This window comes from Gopherus flavomarginatus, chromosome 12, assembly GCF_025201925.1.
Source record: "Gopherus flavomarginatus isolate rGopFla2 chromosome 12, rGopFla2.mat.asm, whole genome shotgun sequence".
Taxonomy (NCBI): domain Eukaryota; kingdom Metazoa; phylum Chordata; order Testudines; family Testudinidae; genus Gopherus; species Gopherus flavomarginatus.
The window spans coordinates 2,990,577-3,005,604 of record NC_066628.1 but is presented as its reverse complement, the minus strand read 5'-3'; the positions used below and the strand labels follow the sequence as shown (position 1 = coordinate 3,005,604).

Sequence of the window (15,028 nt, the reverse complement as noted above, 5' to 3'; positions counted from 1 at the left end):
TTTTGGAGGACCACGAGTGTACACTCTAGCCTGTACACACCTGCTCTCAATGGTAGGGGGTATTGTCTACAGGAGAGTTCTCCCCTCCGTGCTGCAGGCTGGGGGGCGGGGGGCATATTTTGGAGGACTAGTGTGTACGCTCTAGCCTCCCACAGCAAGTGTCTATGGTTGCTTGGTATTCTCTGCGCATGCGTACTCGATTCAACGTCAGATATGACGTCATGAGAAGAGGACGGGCCCGCTGTGTGGGAGGCGCTTGACGTGTCCACTCTAGCTACTGCTACGGACACGCCCACTCCTCTATGGTTCCCGTGGTATGGTCCGTCTGGCGGACCGCAGCCGCCATGCCTTGGAGGACCCAGCTCGATGGTTCTAGTGGTAACTTCTAGGCAACGCGTTTCCTCTCTATGAGCCCAGGTGACGCTAGTAGGGCGAAGCGACAGCGCCGCCATGTTTTGGCGGACCCGTAGTGCACACTCTAGCCTAGAGCACGGTATCACTCTATGGTCTCCGAGGTACTGTCTAGCCGAACGTTAGCCTCTCTATGGACCTCGTTGGCGCCAAAAGTATGGGGTGGTGACTCGCAGCGAACAATCTAGCCAGGCACTTGGTGCCGCTCTATGGTTCCGGGGCGACACTCTACACGCACATCCGCCTCCTCTCTATGCTCCAAACGCGAGACTGGTCCCCAGGGAGCAGCGGGGCGGGAACAAGGACGGCGGAACCCGCCCACTCCAATGACTGACACCCACGATGACCAATCAGGACAAGACAAAGCTTTGCGGCTGGGCCCCGGTTGGCCAATCAGGGGCCTCCCTGCTGGGAAGCGCCAGGAGGGACCCGTGGGGCTGCCGTTGGAACCAGAGGTGGGGGGGGGCTGGGGGGCTGTGGGTCGGGAGGGGCACGGGGGGACTGGACTGGCAGGGGGCTGCAGATCGGGAGTGAGGGGGAGGGGGAATGAGGGGCACTGGGGGGCCGGGGAGGGGGAGTGAGGGGCACAGGGAGGGGAGTGAGGGGCTGGGGGGAGAGAGGGGCACTGGGGGGCCAGTGAGGGGGAGGGGGAATGAGGGGCTGTGGGGAGTGAGGGGCACTGGGGGGCCAGTGAGGGGGAGGGGGAATGAGGGGCTGGGGGAGTGAGGGGCACAGGGAGGGCAGTGGGGGAGAGGGGAGTGAGGGGCTGGGGGGAGTGAGGGGCACTGGGGGGCCAGGGAGGGGGAGGGGGAATGAGGGGCATTGGGGGGCCGGGGAGGGGGAGTGAGGGGCACAGGAAGGGGCACTGGGGGGCCAGTGAGGGGGAGGGGGAGTGAGGGGCTGGGGGGAGTGAGGGGCACAGGGAGGGCAGTGGGGGAGAGGGGAGTGAGGGGCATTGGGGGGCCGGGGAGGGGCACTGGGGGTGGGTGTCCCCATCACTCCCCCTGTGACTGTTGCCCCGCAGGCCATGGAGCAGACCCAGCTGCTGGAGTGGGAGGAGGACGGGGACCCCCCCGGGGGAGAGGCCGACAGGGAAGCGCCTCAGCCCGTGGGGCGGCTGCACCTGCTCAGCAGCAAATATGGGCCGGAGCAAGGTCAGTGGTGCTGGGCGGGGGCGGGGGCCGGCCCCACCCATCAGAGCCACCTGCTCCTTGGAGATTTCACCCGCTCTCCTGAGGGTGTTGGGAAGGCACCGCTGGTTTGATGGCCCTCGATGGTGGCGTCCTGGTGCCAGGACTCCTGGGTTCTCTCCCTGGCTCTGGGAGGGAAGCGGGGGGCTGGAGCCAGGACTCCTGGGTTCTCTCCCTGGCTCTGAGAGAGAAGTTGAGGGCTAGTGGTTGGGGGAGGGGCTGGAGCCAGGACTCCTGGGTTCGCTCCTCAGCTCCGGGAAGGGAGTGGGCTCTACTGGCTCAGCCTGGGTGTCAGGACTCCTGGGTTCTCTCCCCCCAGATTTCTGGATCTACCCCGGGGAGAACGTGGTGGGGCGGCTGCCGGGCTGCCAGGTCTGCTTGCCGGCCCCCTCAGTCTCCAAGGCCCACGCGGTGATTGAGGTCCCAGCACCGGGCGGGCCCCACCTGCTCTATGACCGGGGCAGCCTGAACCGGACCCGGCGCCAGCGAGGCGTCCTGCTACCCCAGGTCCGCTACAGCCTAGAGGATGGAGACACCCTCATGTTTGGGGACGTGGGCTGCCAGTACTTCCTGCTGCCACCAGGGAGCGCCGACCCCGAGGACTCTCTGGAGGTGCCGCCCACCCAGCCCCGGGCCCCCAACACCCTGGCCATCGAGGAGACCCCCGCACCCAGCAAGAGGATGGGCTACGGGCCCCTGCTGGCCAGGGACTCTGAGGATGAGGAGGAGCTGCAGGGTGGAGGAAGGCTCCTGCACCTGCTAGGGAGCAATGGTGAGTGGGGATTGTGGGGATGGGCCTGTAATAACAAACCAGCAACCACTGGTTTGTCTTTTTGTTTGGGCTCCTGCTTCCACAAAAATTACATCCTGCTATTGCAATATTAGGGCAACCCCATGATGTTATGGTAGGCCCTACGATAACAAACCAGGCATGGCACAAGTGGGGCTGGGGTAAGGCAGGGCTGCCAGTGATTCTAGGTCTCAAGTTTACACACATCCCTGGTGTGAAGGGACCCTATGGTATTGTGGTAGACCCTACGATAACAAACTAGTGTTAGTGGGCGAGCATCCTGGGTTCTGTTCCTGTGGAGTCAGGGCTAGTCACTGGAGCAGGGGCTGGGGCTGGGAGTCAGGACTCCTGGTTTTGTTTGCTTTGTTTATCCCTCTCTATTACAGTAGACCCTACGATAACAAATTGGGGTTGGGAGGGATGAGGGTCGGGAATTCCTCTCTGGTTACTGACAGCGCCAGGCACCCTACGATAGTATGGTAGATCCTACGATGATAAACCAGGAGGCAGGCTGTGCCCCCATTCTGTGGGTGGGGAAGGCACAGGCCCCCGGATTCCCTGTTAACACCCTGTGTCCGTCTTGTCCACCAGGTTCTGCCTCCTCCTCTGACGCTGGCGTCCATTCCCACGCAGCCTCCTCCTCCCCGGGTGCAACCGTGGTGCCGGAAAGGTAGAGACAGGCCTAGCAGGGGGAGCCAAGACTCTGGCTCTGGGAGGGGAGCAGGGTCTAGTGGTTAGAGCGAGGGCGGATGTGCTGCAGGGGGTGCTGTGCTGAGGGGTGGGGGGCTCGGGAGTGCAGGGGGGTTGGGAGGGGTGCTGTGCTGTGGGGCAGGGGGTTCAGTGGGGCGTGCTGTGCTGAGGTGTGGGGGCATTGGGAGGTAGTGCAGGGGGGGTTGGTGAGGGTGCTGTGGGGCAGGGGGTTCAGTTGAGGGTGCTGTGTTGCAGGGTGGAGGCTCGGTGGGAGTTACTGTGAGGGACTGTCGGGGGTGCTTGCTGAGGGGTGAGGGGCTTGGTAGGGAGCACGAGGGGCTCAGAAGGGGGTGCTGTGGGGTGGGGGTTCAGTGGGGGGTGCTGCAAGGGGCTCAGGAGGGAGCACGGAGGGGCTCAGTGGGAGTGCTCTGCTGAGGGGCGGGGGATTCGGTGGGGAGCTCGGGGGTGCTATACTGTGGGGCGGGGGGCTTGGTGGGAGCACTGCGGGGGTCTCGGTGGCGCTATACTGTGGGGTGGGGGGCTCGGTGGGAGCACTGCGGGGGTCTCGGTGGCGCTATACTGTGGGGCGGGGGGCTCGGTGGGGAGCACTGTGGGGGTCTCGGGGGCGCTATACTGTGGGGCGGGGGGCTTGGTGGGAGCACTGCGGGGGTCTCAGTGGCACTATACTGTGGGGCGGGGGGCTCGGTGGGAGCACTGCGGGGGTCTCGGTGGCGCTATACTGTGGGGCGGGGGGCTCGGTGGGGAGCACTGCGGGGGGCTTGGGGGCGCTATACTGTGGGGTGGGGGGTTCGGTGGGGAGCACTGCAGGGGGCTCGGTGGGGGCGCTATACTGTGGGGCAGGGGGCTCAGTGGGGAGCACTGCAGGGGGCTCGGTGGGGGCGCTATACTGTGGGGTGGGAGGTTCAGTGGGGAGCACTGCAGGGGGCTCGGTGGGGGCGCTATACTGTGGGGTGGGGGGCTCGGGGAGCACTGCAGGGGGCTCGGTGGGGGCGCTATACTGGGGTGCGGGGTTCGGTGGGGAGCACTGCAGGGGGCTCGGTGGGGGCGCTATACTGTGGGGTGGGGGGTTCAGTGGGGGCACTATACTATGGGGCGGGGGGCTCGGTGGGGAGCACTGCAGGGGGCTCGGTGGGGGTGCTGTACTGTGGGACAGTGGGCGGGGGGCTCGGTGGGGAGCTCGGTGGGGGTGCTATACTGTGGGGCGGGGGGCTCGGTGGGGAGCACTGCAGGGGGCTTGGTGGGGGCACTATACTGTGGGGCTGGGGGTTTGGTGGGGAGCACTGCAGGGGGCTCGGTGGGGGCGCTATACTGTGGGGCGGGGGGGTTGGTGGGGAACACTGCAGGGGGCTCAGTGGGGGCACTATACTGTGGGGCGGGGGGCTCGGTGGGGAGCACTGCGGGGGGCTTGGTGGGGGCACTATACTGTGGGGTGGCGGGTTCGGTGGGGGCGCTGTGCTGCGGGGCGGGGGGCTTGGTAGTGCTGACTCGGTAGGTTATGGTGGGTTCTGACCCCCTTCTGTTCTCTGCCCCCCAGCGACGAGGAAGGTGGCGAGACCCCTGACGCCCCCTGCCCCTCCCTGCGCCTGAGCTATGGCAGCGAGCGGACCCTCGGCCCGCCGGAGAACGGAGTCACTGCCCTGGGTACCGAGCAGCCCAGGGCCACAGGGGTGGTTGGGACAGACCCGGAGCCCATGTTGGCCGCCTGCCGCTTCGTCAAGGGTCCTGGCCACATGGGCATTGCCTCGGGCGCGGGGCCGGGAGCAGCTGTCAGGGGCCTGGGGAACGGTTGCCCCGTTGAGGTGGGCAGCATTACAGATGTGGAGGAGGTAGTACAGCATCCAGATGTTGTGCAGAAGAACCGTGGACCTGCTCTCCTGGGGGACAGCGATACAGATGATGATGTGGATCCAAAGTGCCACCCATCTGCCATTGAGATGGACAGTGATACAGATGTGGAGGAGGAGGCACGGAATCCAGATGTGCATCCAAAGGACCATCAGCTTGCTGGAAATGGGGACTGTGATACAGATGTGGAGGCACCACTGGAGAATCCAGATGTGCAAGGAATGAAGAACCAGCCTGCTGCCCCTGGGGACAGCGATACAGATGTGGAGGGGGCTGGAGTGAATCCAGATGTTGTGGGTCCAAAGAGCTATCAGCCCAGCTTTGAGGTGGACAGCGATACAGATGTGGAGGAGGCGGCGGCGGCGGCAGCAAATAATCCAGATCTGCGGAAGAACCATCGACATCCTCTCCCTAGGGGCAGCGCCACAGATGTGGAGGGGGAAGTAGAGAATCCAGATGATGTGCATCCTGAGAGCCACCACTCTGCCAAAAATGGGGAGAGTGATACAGATGTGGAGGAGGTTGCAGAGAATCCAGATGTTGTACAGAAGAGCCATCAGCCCGCTGTTGAGGTGGGTAGTGATACAGATGTGGAGGAGGAGAAAGAGACTCCAGTGGTAGTACAGAACAACCATCAACTTGTTTCCCCAGGGGGCGGAGATGCAGATGTGGCGTGGGTGGTGGGAAAACCAAATGTGCGACAAACGAACAATGAGCTTGCTGCCCCTGAGGATAGTGATACAGATGTGGAGGAATCTGATAGAAATCCAGATGTTGTCACTGCAAAGAGCCATCCCCTTGCTGTTGACATGGGCAGTGATACAGATGTGGAGGAGACTGGGAATCCAGATGTGAGTACAAAGAGCCATCCACTCGCCATTGATGTGGGCAGTGATACCGATGTGGAGGAAGAGGAGGCAAAGAATCCAGATGTTGTAATGAAGAATGATCAACATGCTCTCCCTGGAGACAGAGATCCAGATGTGACAGGGACAGTGGGGAAACCAGATGTGCATCCTAAGGGCCATCATTTTGCAGAAAATGAGGACAGCAATACAGATGTGGAGGAGTCTGTGGGGAATCCAGATGTTGTACAGAGGAGCCATCAGCCTACTCTGGAGGCAGGTGACGATACAGATGTGGAAGAGGCTGAGGAGAAATCAGATGCTGGAAGACGAAACGACCCTCTGTCTGTCGCCACTGGGGACAGCGATACAGATGTGGAGGAGAATCCAGATGTTGGCCAACAGACTCTTCACTGGCCCAGTGGAGACAGCGACACAGATGTGGAGGGGGCTCCCGGGGCAGAGTTCGACCAGACGCCAGGTCCTGTGGGGGGCCCAGTCCAGGCGGGTGTGGAGCAGCCACCAGCTGCCCAGTCCTATGTCAGCCCAGAGACCAAGTTGATGGACACGGAGGGGAACAAGGATCCAGCGTGGGGCCCAGGCCAGCCTGGAGACGACAACGAGACAGACGTGGAGGGTAAATCTCGGGGAGCCAGGCCCTGCGCTGTTATCCTGGACGCCTGGGTCCCATTCCCTGCCATGGTCTCCGGTTCCCTAGGGGTGAGCGCCCTGTGCTGCCGTCCCAGAGGCCTGGCTTCCGTTCCCTGCCCCGGGCTCCATCTCCCTAGGGGTGAGCGCCCTGCGCTGCTGTCCCGGACGCCTGGGTCCTGTTCCCTGCCCTGGTCTCCGGCTCCCTAGGGGTGAGCGCCCTGCGCTGCCATCCCGGAGGCCTGGGTCCGGTTCCCTGCCCTGGTCTCTGGCTCGGGGTGAGTGCCCTGCGCTGCTGTCCCGGACGCCCGGGTCCCGTTCCCTGCCCTGGTCTCTGGCTCCCTAGGGGTGAGCGCCCTGCGCTGCTGTCCCGGACGCCTGGGTCCTGTTCCCTGCCCCGGGCTCCATCTCCCTAGGGGTGAGCGCCCTGCGCTGCCGTCCCGGAGGCCTGGGTCCGGTTCCCTGCCCCGGTCTCCGGCTCCCTACGGGTGAGCTCCCTGCCCTGCATGCTGGCATGGGATTAGGCGTGTCGGTTTCACCTGGAGTCTCCGCTCTCCTTCCCCTTCCCAGATGACGCTGATTTTGCCCTGCAGGCCACGCAGTGCTACCTGGCTGAGGAGACCCCGTCCTCAGGGGCTGAGGCCGCCAGAGCCCCCACGGCAGCAGGTGGGACTCCTGGGTTCCATCTCTGGCTCTGGGAGGGGAATGGGGTCTAGCGGTTAGAGCTGGAAGGGGGAGCTAGAACTTCTGGGTTCTGTATCTAGCTCCGTCGTGCTGTGAGACCTCTGGCATATCTCTTCCCCTTTCTGTGCCTCAGTTTCCCTCCATGACCTAGAGTTAGTCCCTCCCTCTGGGCAGGCGATCTGTGGGGTTGTGAGCGAAGAGATTGGCGGCGGGGAAGCTGTGAAGGATCCTAGGTAATTCCTCTCTCCACAGATTCGGGGAGCAGCCTAGAGGAGGAAGCCACCCAGACATTTGTCTTCAGATCGCCCCTGCCTGCACAAGGTGGGTTGGGGGGCAATCCAGCCCCCATGATCACAGCCCCCCTCAGTGTGTCCTCCCAGGGGTGGCTCCATCTGGTGGCCAGACAAGGCATCTCCTTCTCCATGGGCCTGCTGGGCTGAGAACTTGCCAATGTATGTGTAGGTCACCCGAGGGGCGGAGTTAGTGACCTCCCAGGGGGTGGGGCCTTGGGCGGAGTTAGTGACCCTTGGGGGCGGGGCCTCAGTCAGTCACCCTTCCCCCCCCCACCAATTCCTGCTGCCACTCTGATCCCTTCGCAGGGTCCGTGATGTCACCCCCTGCTGGACCAGCCCTGCATGCGCCAGGTGAGCACAACGGGCCCCTCGCTGGGTTGGCGGCGCTCAGGGAATGGGGCGGGGCAGAGAGGAGACTGGTCTGGAGCCGCGATCTTGGATTTCAAGGTGGGGTGGTGGAGGAGGGGTTGCTAAGGATTCGGGGAAGCGTGAGAGCTGCCGCTATGACAGATCTAGCCTGACTGGTCTCCCCGCCTCCGTGCCAGACTGGGCCGAGCCACCCAGTGCTGACTGGAGTGATTAGAGCAGGGTGGGGCTGGGAGCCAGGACTCCTGGGTTCCCTCCCTGGCTCTGGGAGGGGAGTGGGGGCTAGTGGTTAGAGTGTAGGGTGGGGCTGGGAGCCAGGACTCCTGGATTCTAAACTCCTTTTCTTCCCCTCTCCTCCCCCCACCCCCTCCATCCTCAGTCTGTACCTCTTCAGAGAAGGAGGAGGACTCGGACGAGGATCTGTGTGTTGTGGAAGTGACTCAGTCGTTCTGCAAGGACCCCGGGCCCCACTCGGACCAGCCCACACAGCCCTTCCTCCCCAAGGAGGACACCCAGCTGCTGCCCCGTCCCCCGCCACTGGGGGGAGTCCTGTCTCGGGAGCTGGCGCAGCCCGAAGTACCCGGCCTGGCCTCTGGGAGGCTGCTGCCCCTTGGCCCCAAGGAGGAGTCAGAGCCCCCTGGCGGGGCAGTGCCAGCAGGGGGCGCCAGGAGGGAGCCACCGGAGGAGGAGGAATCCCAGCCCGTGCGTCTAGTGCTGAGCGCTCCCCGCAGGCCAGCCCTGGTACTGCAGGGCGAGGGCAGGCGGGCAGGAGCAGAGCCCAGGGGCAGCAGCTCTGGGCAGCGCCTGAGAGGGCAGGGTGAGTGATGGGGGTGTGGGGAGAGTGAGTGTGCGACACACCTGGTGGGACACGCCTGGTGCTCTCGGTGTGTGTGCGACTGTGCTCTCTGTGTGTGGATGTGTGTGTGACACACCTGGTGCAGTGGTGCTCTGTGTGTGCGCCCTGTGTAAGTGTGTGACACTGTGCGTGTGTGTGTGCATGTGCACAAGTGACACCCTGTGCAAGGAGAGGGGTGTTGCTGACAGTCACATGATGTGCCTTGGCAGGCAGCGACATCTAATGGTAATGAAGGGAACTGCAGAAGCTGACTGGAATTAATTCATTCTCTTCTCCAGGTGGCCCGGAGGCTGCGGAGAGACGGGAGACCCCAGCAGTTGTTGGGGTCACGGGGGCCGGGCCCCACCCCATGGGGGCACAGCCTGAGGATGCTGGGAAGGTGAGCAGGGACTGGCCCCCTCTCTTGGAGGACTGGTGCCTGCACACACTGGCTGGGGGGCTCCTGCACACACTGATTGGGGGGCTCCTGCACCCCCTTTTCCCAGAGCTGGGGACAGAATCCAGGAGTCCTGGATCCCAGCCCCCTGATCTTTCTCTCTGTCCCCCCCAGGTTCCAGAGGCTCATTCCAGTCCCTCCATCCCCATGAGGCGCCGGAGCCTGCGATCTGCTCTGGTTCCCGCTCCCCCACCACCAGCCCCTGCCCCGGAGAGGCGGAGCCGGCGGGGTGGGGCGGAGAAGTCCGTGGGGTCCGAAGAACGCAGCCAGTCCGTCCCGGCCGCCCCCCAGCGTAGGGGGAGGCGCCAGCTTTGCAGCACATCCATGTACGTGGAGGCGCCGGAGCCGGGGAGTGTCGAGGAGGTGGAGCAGCCTGGCCCTCTGAAGAGGCCCAGGAGGGCTGTGCGGACTCAGGAGGACCCCCACACAGAGCCAGAGGCCTCGAGCCAGGGGGCTCCAGGCCGGGCCCGGAGATCTCGGGTGGCTGCTGGCGCAGAACCGGCTGCAGCCAGCGAGCCCCGGAGGGGATCAAGGGGAGCAGAGCAGGAGGCTTTGCAGGGCCAAGCCCGGCGGTCCCAGAGAGCCCCTGTCCAGGAGCCAGCCCCCAGGAGGAGGGGTGCTGCAGAGCCAGCCAGGGAGACCCAAGGCAAGCGGAGAGGGGTGGCCACCCTGGATCTGCCTCCGGCACAGGGCGAGGGACGAGTGGGCAGTGCCGTAGCCCAAGAGGATGCTGGGAGTGACGCCAGAAAGAGGCAGGTGGGTAACAGGCCACTGGGCGAAGGTCCCCACCCCAGGGTCAGGTCCCACCCCTCACTTGCTATGGATGGGGCCTGGCCACTGGGAGGCGGGGCCTAATATGCCCTGGGTGGGGCCTGGTACTAGGGGGCAGGGTGTACAGGCTGGCTGGGGGTTGTTTACAGAACAGGCTGGCTGTAACTTTCTGGGGGTTTAGCTCGATAGGGAGGAGGAAAATCATTGCTGGGGTGGACTGGAGGGGCAGGGCCTCTCCTGCTAGGGGGTGGGATTATGGGGGTGTGGTCTAAGTGGCTAGGTGTGGGGTCTGTCAAGGGGTTGGTGGGGAGGGAGAACTCCTATGGGGAGTGTGTGGTAAGTAAGTCTCACTCCCCCCATTCCCCCTGCAGGAGGTGCCGGTCGCCCCACTGCGGCGCCAGAGCACGGAGAACAAGGTGGAGGGGCTGCGGACCAGGGCCCCTCGCCGATCCCAGGGGGCAGCCGGTGGCTTGGCCTCCCCCAGGGTAAGAAAGCCCAGGACTGAGGGGGTGGGGAGGGTGGCAGGCTGGAACACGGGGGCCCTTCCCCTCTAGGGGATGCCAATTCCCACCCCGCCCCAGGTATCTCCCCGCTCTGGGTTCTGTCCTGGCTCGGAGACGGGAGCGTGGGGGGGACGACAGGGACTGTAGAGTGATCTATAGATTGTATATAGTCTGCCCCCCTCTGGGGAGACACGCAGAGTTCCCACCTTCCCGGAGGCAGTGGGGTCGGACTTCAGCCCTGGGGCTTTGGGCTCTGTTCCCCCAGCTCCCCACCCCCCTCCCATGGCCTCCAGGGCTTGATTTGTCACAGTAAATCTGCTGGGAAAGGTGATTGGCCGGTTTGTTAATATCACATTTCACAGCAGACTTGGCAGCTAGCTGGGAGATTGTGACAAGTGTTATTAACAAACAAGTGTCGCTTCTCACAGCAGGAGACCACTAGCTAATGAACCAAAACACCCCCGCCCGCCCCCCTCCAAAAAAAGACAAGAACATGCAAAGCACCTTGTTTGTGGTTCTGTCCTGTGTCAGGCCAGTAAAGAATAGGGGTTACTGTACCGTTACTTTGATCATTGAGTCGGGAGAAAACCCTCCTACGTAAATCAGTGACCGTGGTGTGGACATGTGGTGCACGTTTATTTGTTTTTCCTAAAGTTAATTAGGCGTTTTAGGAAAAATGGGCAGAGTTCTGAATGGAGGGGACATACCAAGTACCCTGCCGGGGGGGGATGAGCAGACCTTACTGAACGGAGGGGACGTACCAAGTTACCCTGCCCCTGGGGGTGGTGGGGAACCCTGCTGCCGAGGGGTGGGGATGGGCTGGGCTGGGCTGGGCCGTGCTGACTGTGCTGCCCGCCCCCAGGTGCTGTTCACGGGGGTGATCGACGAGGCGGGCGAGCGGGTGGTCTCGGCGCTGGGCGGGGCGCTGGCCCGGTCGGTCTTCGACTGCACCCACCTGGTGACGGACCGGGTGCGCCGTACGGTGAAGTTCCTGTGCGCCCTGGCCCGCGGGGTGCCCATCGTCACGCTGGACTGGCTGGACAAGGTACCGCCCGGGGAGTGCGGGGGGTGGAGGGAGCGGCATTGGGGGGCTACCCCAGGTGACGCTGCCCCCCCTTCCCTCCCCCAGAGCGGGCGCAGCGCCTGCTTCCTGTCACCCAGCGGCTTCCTGGTGCGGGACGCAGAGCAGGAGCGAAACTTTCACTTCAGCCTGGCCCAGTCGCTGCAGCGAGCGCGCAGGGGACCCCTGCTGCAGGTGAGACCCCCCCGTCCACTCGTCTGACCCCCCTGTGCCAGGCGGGGGGCCCCTGCTGCAGGTGAGAGCCCCCCGTCCACTCGTCTGACCCCCCGTGCCATGCGGGGGGCCCCTGCTGCAGGTGAGAGCCCCCCGTCCACCCCACTGACCCCCCTGTGCCATGCGGGGGGCCCCTGCTGCAGGTGAGAGACCCCCGTCCACTCGTCTGACCCCCCTGTGCCAGGCGGGGGGCCCCTGCTGCAGGTGAGACCCCCCTGTCCACTCGTCTGACCCACCTGTGCCAGGCGGGGGCCCCTGCTGCAGGTGAGACCCCCCTGTCCACTCGTCCGACCCCCCTGTGCCATGCGGGAGGCCCTGCTGCAGGTGAGAGCCCCCCGTCCACCCCACTGACCCCCCTGCGCCAGGCGGGGGCCCCTGCTGCAGGTGAGAGCCCCCCGTCCACTCGTCTGACCCCCCTGTGCCATGCGGGAGGCCCTGCTGCAGGTGAGACCCCCCCGTCCACTCATCTGACCCCCCGTGCCATGCGGGAGGCCCTGCTGCAGGTGAGACCCCCCCGTCCACTCATCTGACCCCCCGTGCCATGCGGGGGCCCCTGCTGCAGGTGAGAGCCCCCCGTCCACTCGTCTGACCCCCCTGTGCCAGGCGGGGGGCCCCTGCTGCAGGTGAGACCCCCCTGTCCGCTCGTCTGACCCCCCTGTGCCAGGCGAGGGGCCCCTGCTGCAGGTGAGAGCCCCCCGTCCGCTCGTCTGACCCCCCTGTGCCATGCGGGAGGCCCTGCTGCAGGTGAGACCCCCCCCGTCCACTCATCTGACCCCCCGTGCCATGCGGGAGGCCCTGCTGCAGGTGAGACCCCCCCTGTCCACTCGTCTGACCCCACTGACTCCCCTGCACCAGGCGGGGGCCCCTGCTGCAGGTGAGACCCCCTGTCCACTCGTCTGACCCCACTGACTCCCCTGCACCAGGCGGGGGGCCCTGCTGCAGGTGAGACCCCCTGTCCATTCGTCTGACCCCACTGACTCCCCTGCACCAGGTGGGGGGCCCTGCTGCAGGTAAGAGCCCCTCATCCACTCGTCTGACCCCACTGACACTCCCCTGCACCATGGGGGGGGCCCTGCTCTTGCGACCCCTGCTCCCCCACACTGCCCACCACGCAGGGGGGCCCGGCTGCAGGTTAAACCCCACTGGCTCCCCCCAGCATCCACCCCCCACTGGCCTGTCGCAGGTGAGACCCTCTGAACCCACTCACCCCCCACCAATCCCCTCCCCACCATCCACCACGCTGTGGGGGTGGGGGGCGGGGCAGCTGCAGGTGCATCCAGACTGATCCTCCCCCCACACCCAGGTGGGCCCGTCTGGGCAGGATGCCGCCTGCAGCTGGCCCTGTCACGAGCTCCTCACCCTTGAGGTCTGAGCTGTGGATACCTGGTCCCTGGGCTTAGCTGCCTGCTCTGCCCCTTCCCTCCTGGGAGCAGGGGGTGGGTCAGTCACAGCCGCGTCCCCCTCCCCAGGGCTACGAGATCCACGTCACCCCCAACGTCAAGCCGGAGCCCGAGCACATGAAGGACATTATCCAGTGCAGCGGGGGGGTCTTCCTGCCCCACATGCCTCGGACGTACAAGGTGAGGGGGGAGTGAGGGGCGCCGGCAGAGTTGGGAGCAGGGCTGCAGGGTGGGAGTGAGGGGCGCAGGAGGAGGGATCTCTGGGGCAGGAGTGATGGAAAGAAGGGGGGGCTGTGGGAAGGGAGTTAGGCGCACAGAGGGGTCTGCGGGGGGGAGGGATCTGTGGGGCAGGAGTGATGGAAGGAAGGGGGGGCTGCAAGGCGGGAGTGGGGCACAGAGGGGTCTATGGGGCAGAGGGGAGAGGGGCTGCGGGGTAGAAGTGAGAGGCACGCAGGTGGGTGCTGCGGGAGGAGGGGTCTGTGGGGCAGGAGTGATGGAAAGAAGGGGGGGCTGTGGGAAGGGAGTGAGACGCACAGAGGGGTCTGCGGGGGGGAGGGATCTGTGGGGCAGGAGTGATGGAAAGAAGGGGGGGCTGTGGGAAGGGAGTGAGGGGCACAGAGGGGGCTGCTGGGGGGAGGGATCTGTGGGGCAGGAGTGATGGAAGGAAGGGGGGCCTGCGAGGTGGGAGTGGGGCACAGAGGGGTTTGTGGGGCAGAGTGAGGGGAGAGGGGCTGCGGGGTAGAATTGAGAGGCACACAGGCGGGTGCTGTGGGAGGAGGGGTCTATGGGACAGGAGTGATGGAAGGAAGGGGGGGCTGCGAGGCGGGAGTGGGGCACAGAGGGGTTTGTGGGGCAGAGTGAGGGGAGAGGGGCTGCGGGGTAGAATTGAGAGGCACACAGGTGGGTGCTGCGGGAGGAGGGGTCTGTGGGGCAGGAGTGATGGAAAGAAGAGGCTGTGGGACGGGAGTGAGGGGCACAGGGGGCTACGGGGGGGAGGGATCTGTGGGGCAGGAGTGATGGAAAGAATGGGGGGCTGTGGGACGGGAGTGAGGGGCACAGAGGGGGCTGCTGGGGGGAGGGATCTGTGGGGCAGGAGTGATGGAAGGAAGGGGGGCCTGCGAGGTGGGAGTGGGGCACAGAGGGGTCTGTGGGGCAGAGTGAGGGGAGAGGGGCTGTGGGGTAGAAGTGAGAGGCACGCAGACGGGTGCTGCGGGAGGAGGGATCTGTGGGGCAGGAGTGATGGAAGGAAGGGGGCCTGCGAGGCGGGAGTGGGGCACAGGGGTCTGTGGGGCAGAGTGAGGGGAGAGGGGCTGCGGGGTGGGAGTGAGGGGCACGCAGGCGGGTGCTGTGGGGCAGATGTGAGCAGGATTTAACCCTTTCAGGACAAGCGCATCGTCATCTCCTGCCCCGAAGACCTGCCCCGCTGCCGACCCGCCCTGAGCGCCCGGCTGCCCGTCGCCAGCACCGAGCTCATCCTGACGGGCATCCTGCAGCAGGCGGTCGACCTGGCCTCCTACCGCCTGGCCGGGACGCCTGCCGAGCCCCCGCCCAGCGCCACTGCCCCTGCCACCCGGGCGAGCAAGAGGAAGGGGGCGTCGGGTCCTGCCCCCGCCCCGCCCAGGTCTGCCAAGAGGCGGCGCTGAGGGGTCAACGGGCCCTGACCTTGGACCCACGAGCCTTAACCCTGTAAATACCCCGCTTTTCTAGCAGCAGTAAAGTCATTTTGAAATCATCATAATGTGGCTAATATGGGGCCTGTCCCCTCTGGAGGGCGCCTGCTCCCACCTGGCCCCAGGGCGGGGACTGGCTGGCTCAGGGAGGCAGGGAATGGGGCAGGGGTCTGTCCCCTCTGGGGGGCGCCGGCTCCCACCCGGCCCCAGGGCAGGGACTGGCTGGCTCGGGGCTGGGGAATGGGGCAGGGCCCTGTCCCCTCTGGGGGGCGCCGGCTCCCACCCGGCCCCAGGGCAGGGACTGGCTGGCTCAGG

At 65.2% G+C, this 15,028-nt stretch overlaps 1 protein-coding gene across 30 annotated transcripts; it reads left to right on the top strand.

Moving 5' to 3' along the window:
• The first annotated feature begins 578 nt into the window (after positions 1 to 578).
• Positions 579 to 14,775, top strand: MDC1 (mediator of DNA damage checkpoint 1). Of its 30 annotated transcripts, none has more exons than XR_007768961.1 (18): positions 581 to 866; positions 1,436 to 1,565; positions 1,921 to 2,373; positions 2,983 to 3,061; positions 4,637 to 6,429; positions 7,011 to 7,106; positions 7,377 to 7,445; positions 7,724 to 7,768; positions 8,163 to 8,600; positions 8,918 to 9,018; positions 9,190 to 9,831; positions 10,218 to 10,331; positions 11,212 to 11,394; positions 11,479 to 11,604; positions 11,908 to 11,967; positions 12,206 to 12,266; positions 12,518 to 12,585; positions 12,654 to 13,138. XR_007768961.1 is itself a non-coding variant. In XM_050920545.1 (17 exons), exons 1-16 carry the CDS (start codon positions 621 to 623, stop codon positions 12,230 to 12,232), a joined length of 4,602 nt encoding a protein of 1,533 aa, XP_050776502.1. In that variant the 5' UTR covers positions 581 to 620; the 3' UTR covers positions 12,233 to 12,266; positions 12,586 to 13,138. The 30 variants fall into 30 exon arrangements, 19 of the variants coding, with proteins under 19 accessions (XP_050776508.1, XP_050776502.1, XP_050776501.1 ...); XR_007768962.1 differs by lacking the exon at positions 12,518 to 12,585 and adding an exon at positions 12,388 to 12,447; XR_007768960.1 differs by lacking the exons at positions 12,206 to 12,266; positions 12,518 to 12,585 and adding exons at positions 12,028 to 12,087; positions 12,388 to 12,447.
• Positions 14,776 to 15,028: the final 253 nt, after the last annotated feature.

What these genes read in the sequence shown, in the direction of transcription:
- MDC1 (XM_050920551.1), top strand. Translation starts at nt 621, where the DNA reads ATGGTTCCGGGGCGACACTCTACACGCACATCCGCCTCCTCTCTATGC. An exon ending in CAGAGCCCCCACGGCAGCAG is followed by an intron (nt 7,107 to 7,376) that starts GTGGGACTCCTG and finishes CTCTCTCCACAG; the next exon opens with ATTCGGGGAGCAGCCTAGAG. An exon ending in ACCAGCCCTGCATGCGCCAG is followed by an intron (nt 7,769 to 8,162) that starts GTGAGCACAACG and finishes CTCCATCCTCAG; the next exon opens with TCTGTACCTCTTCAGAGAAG.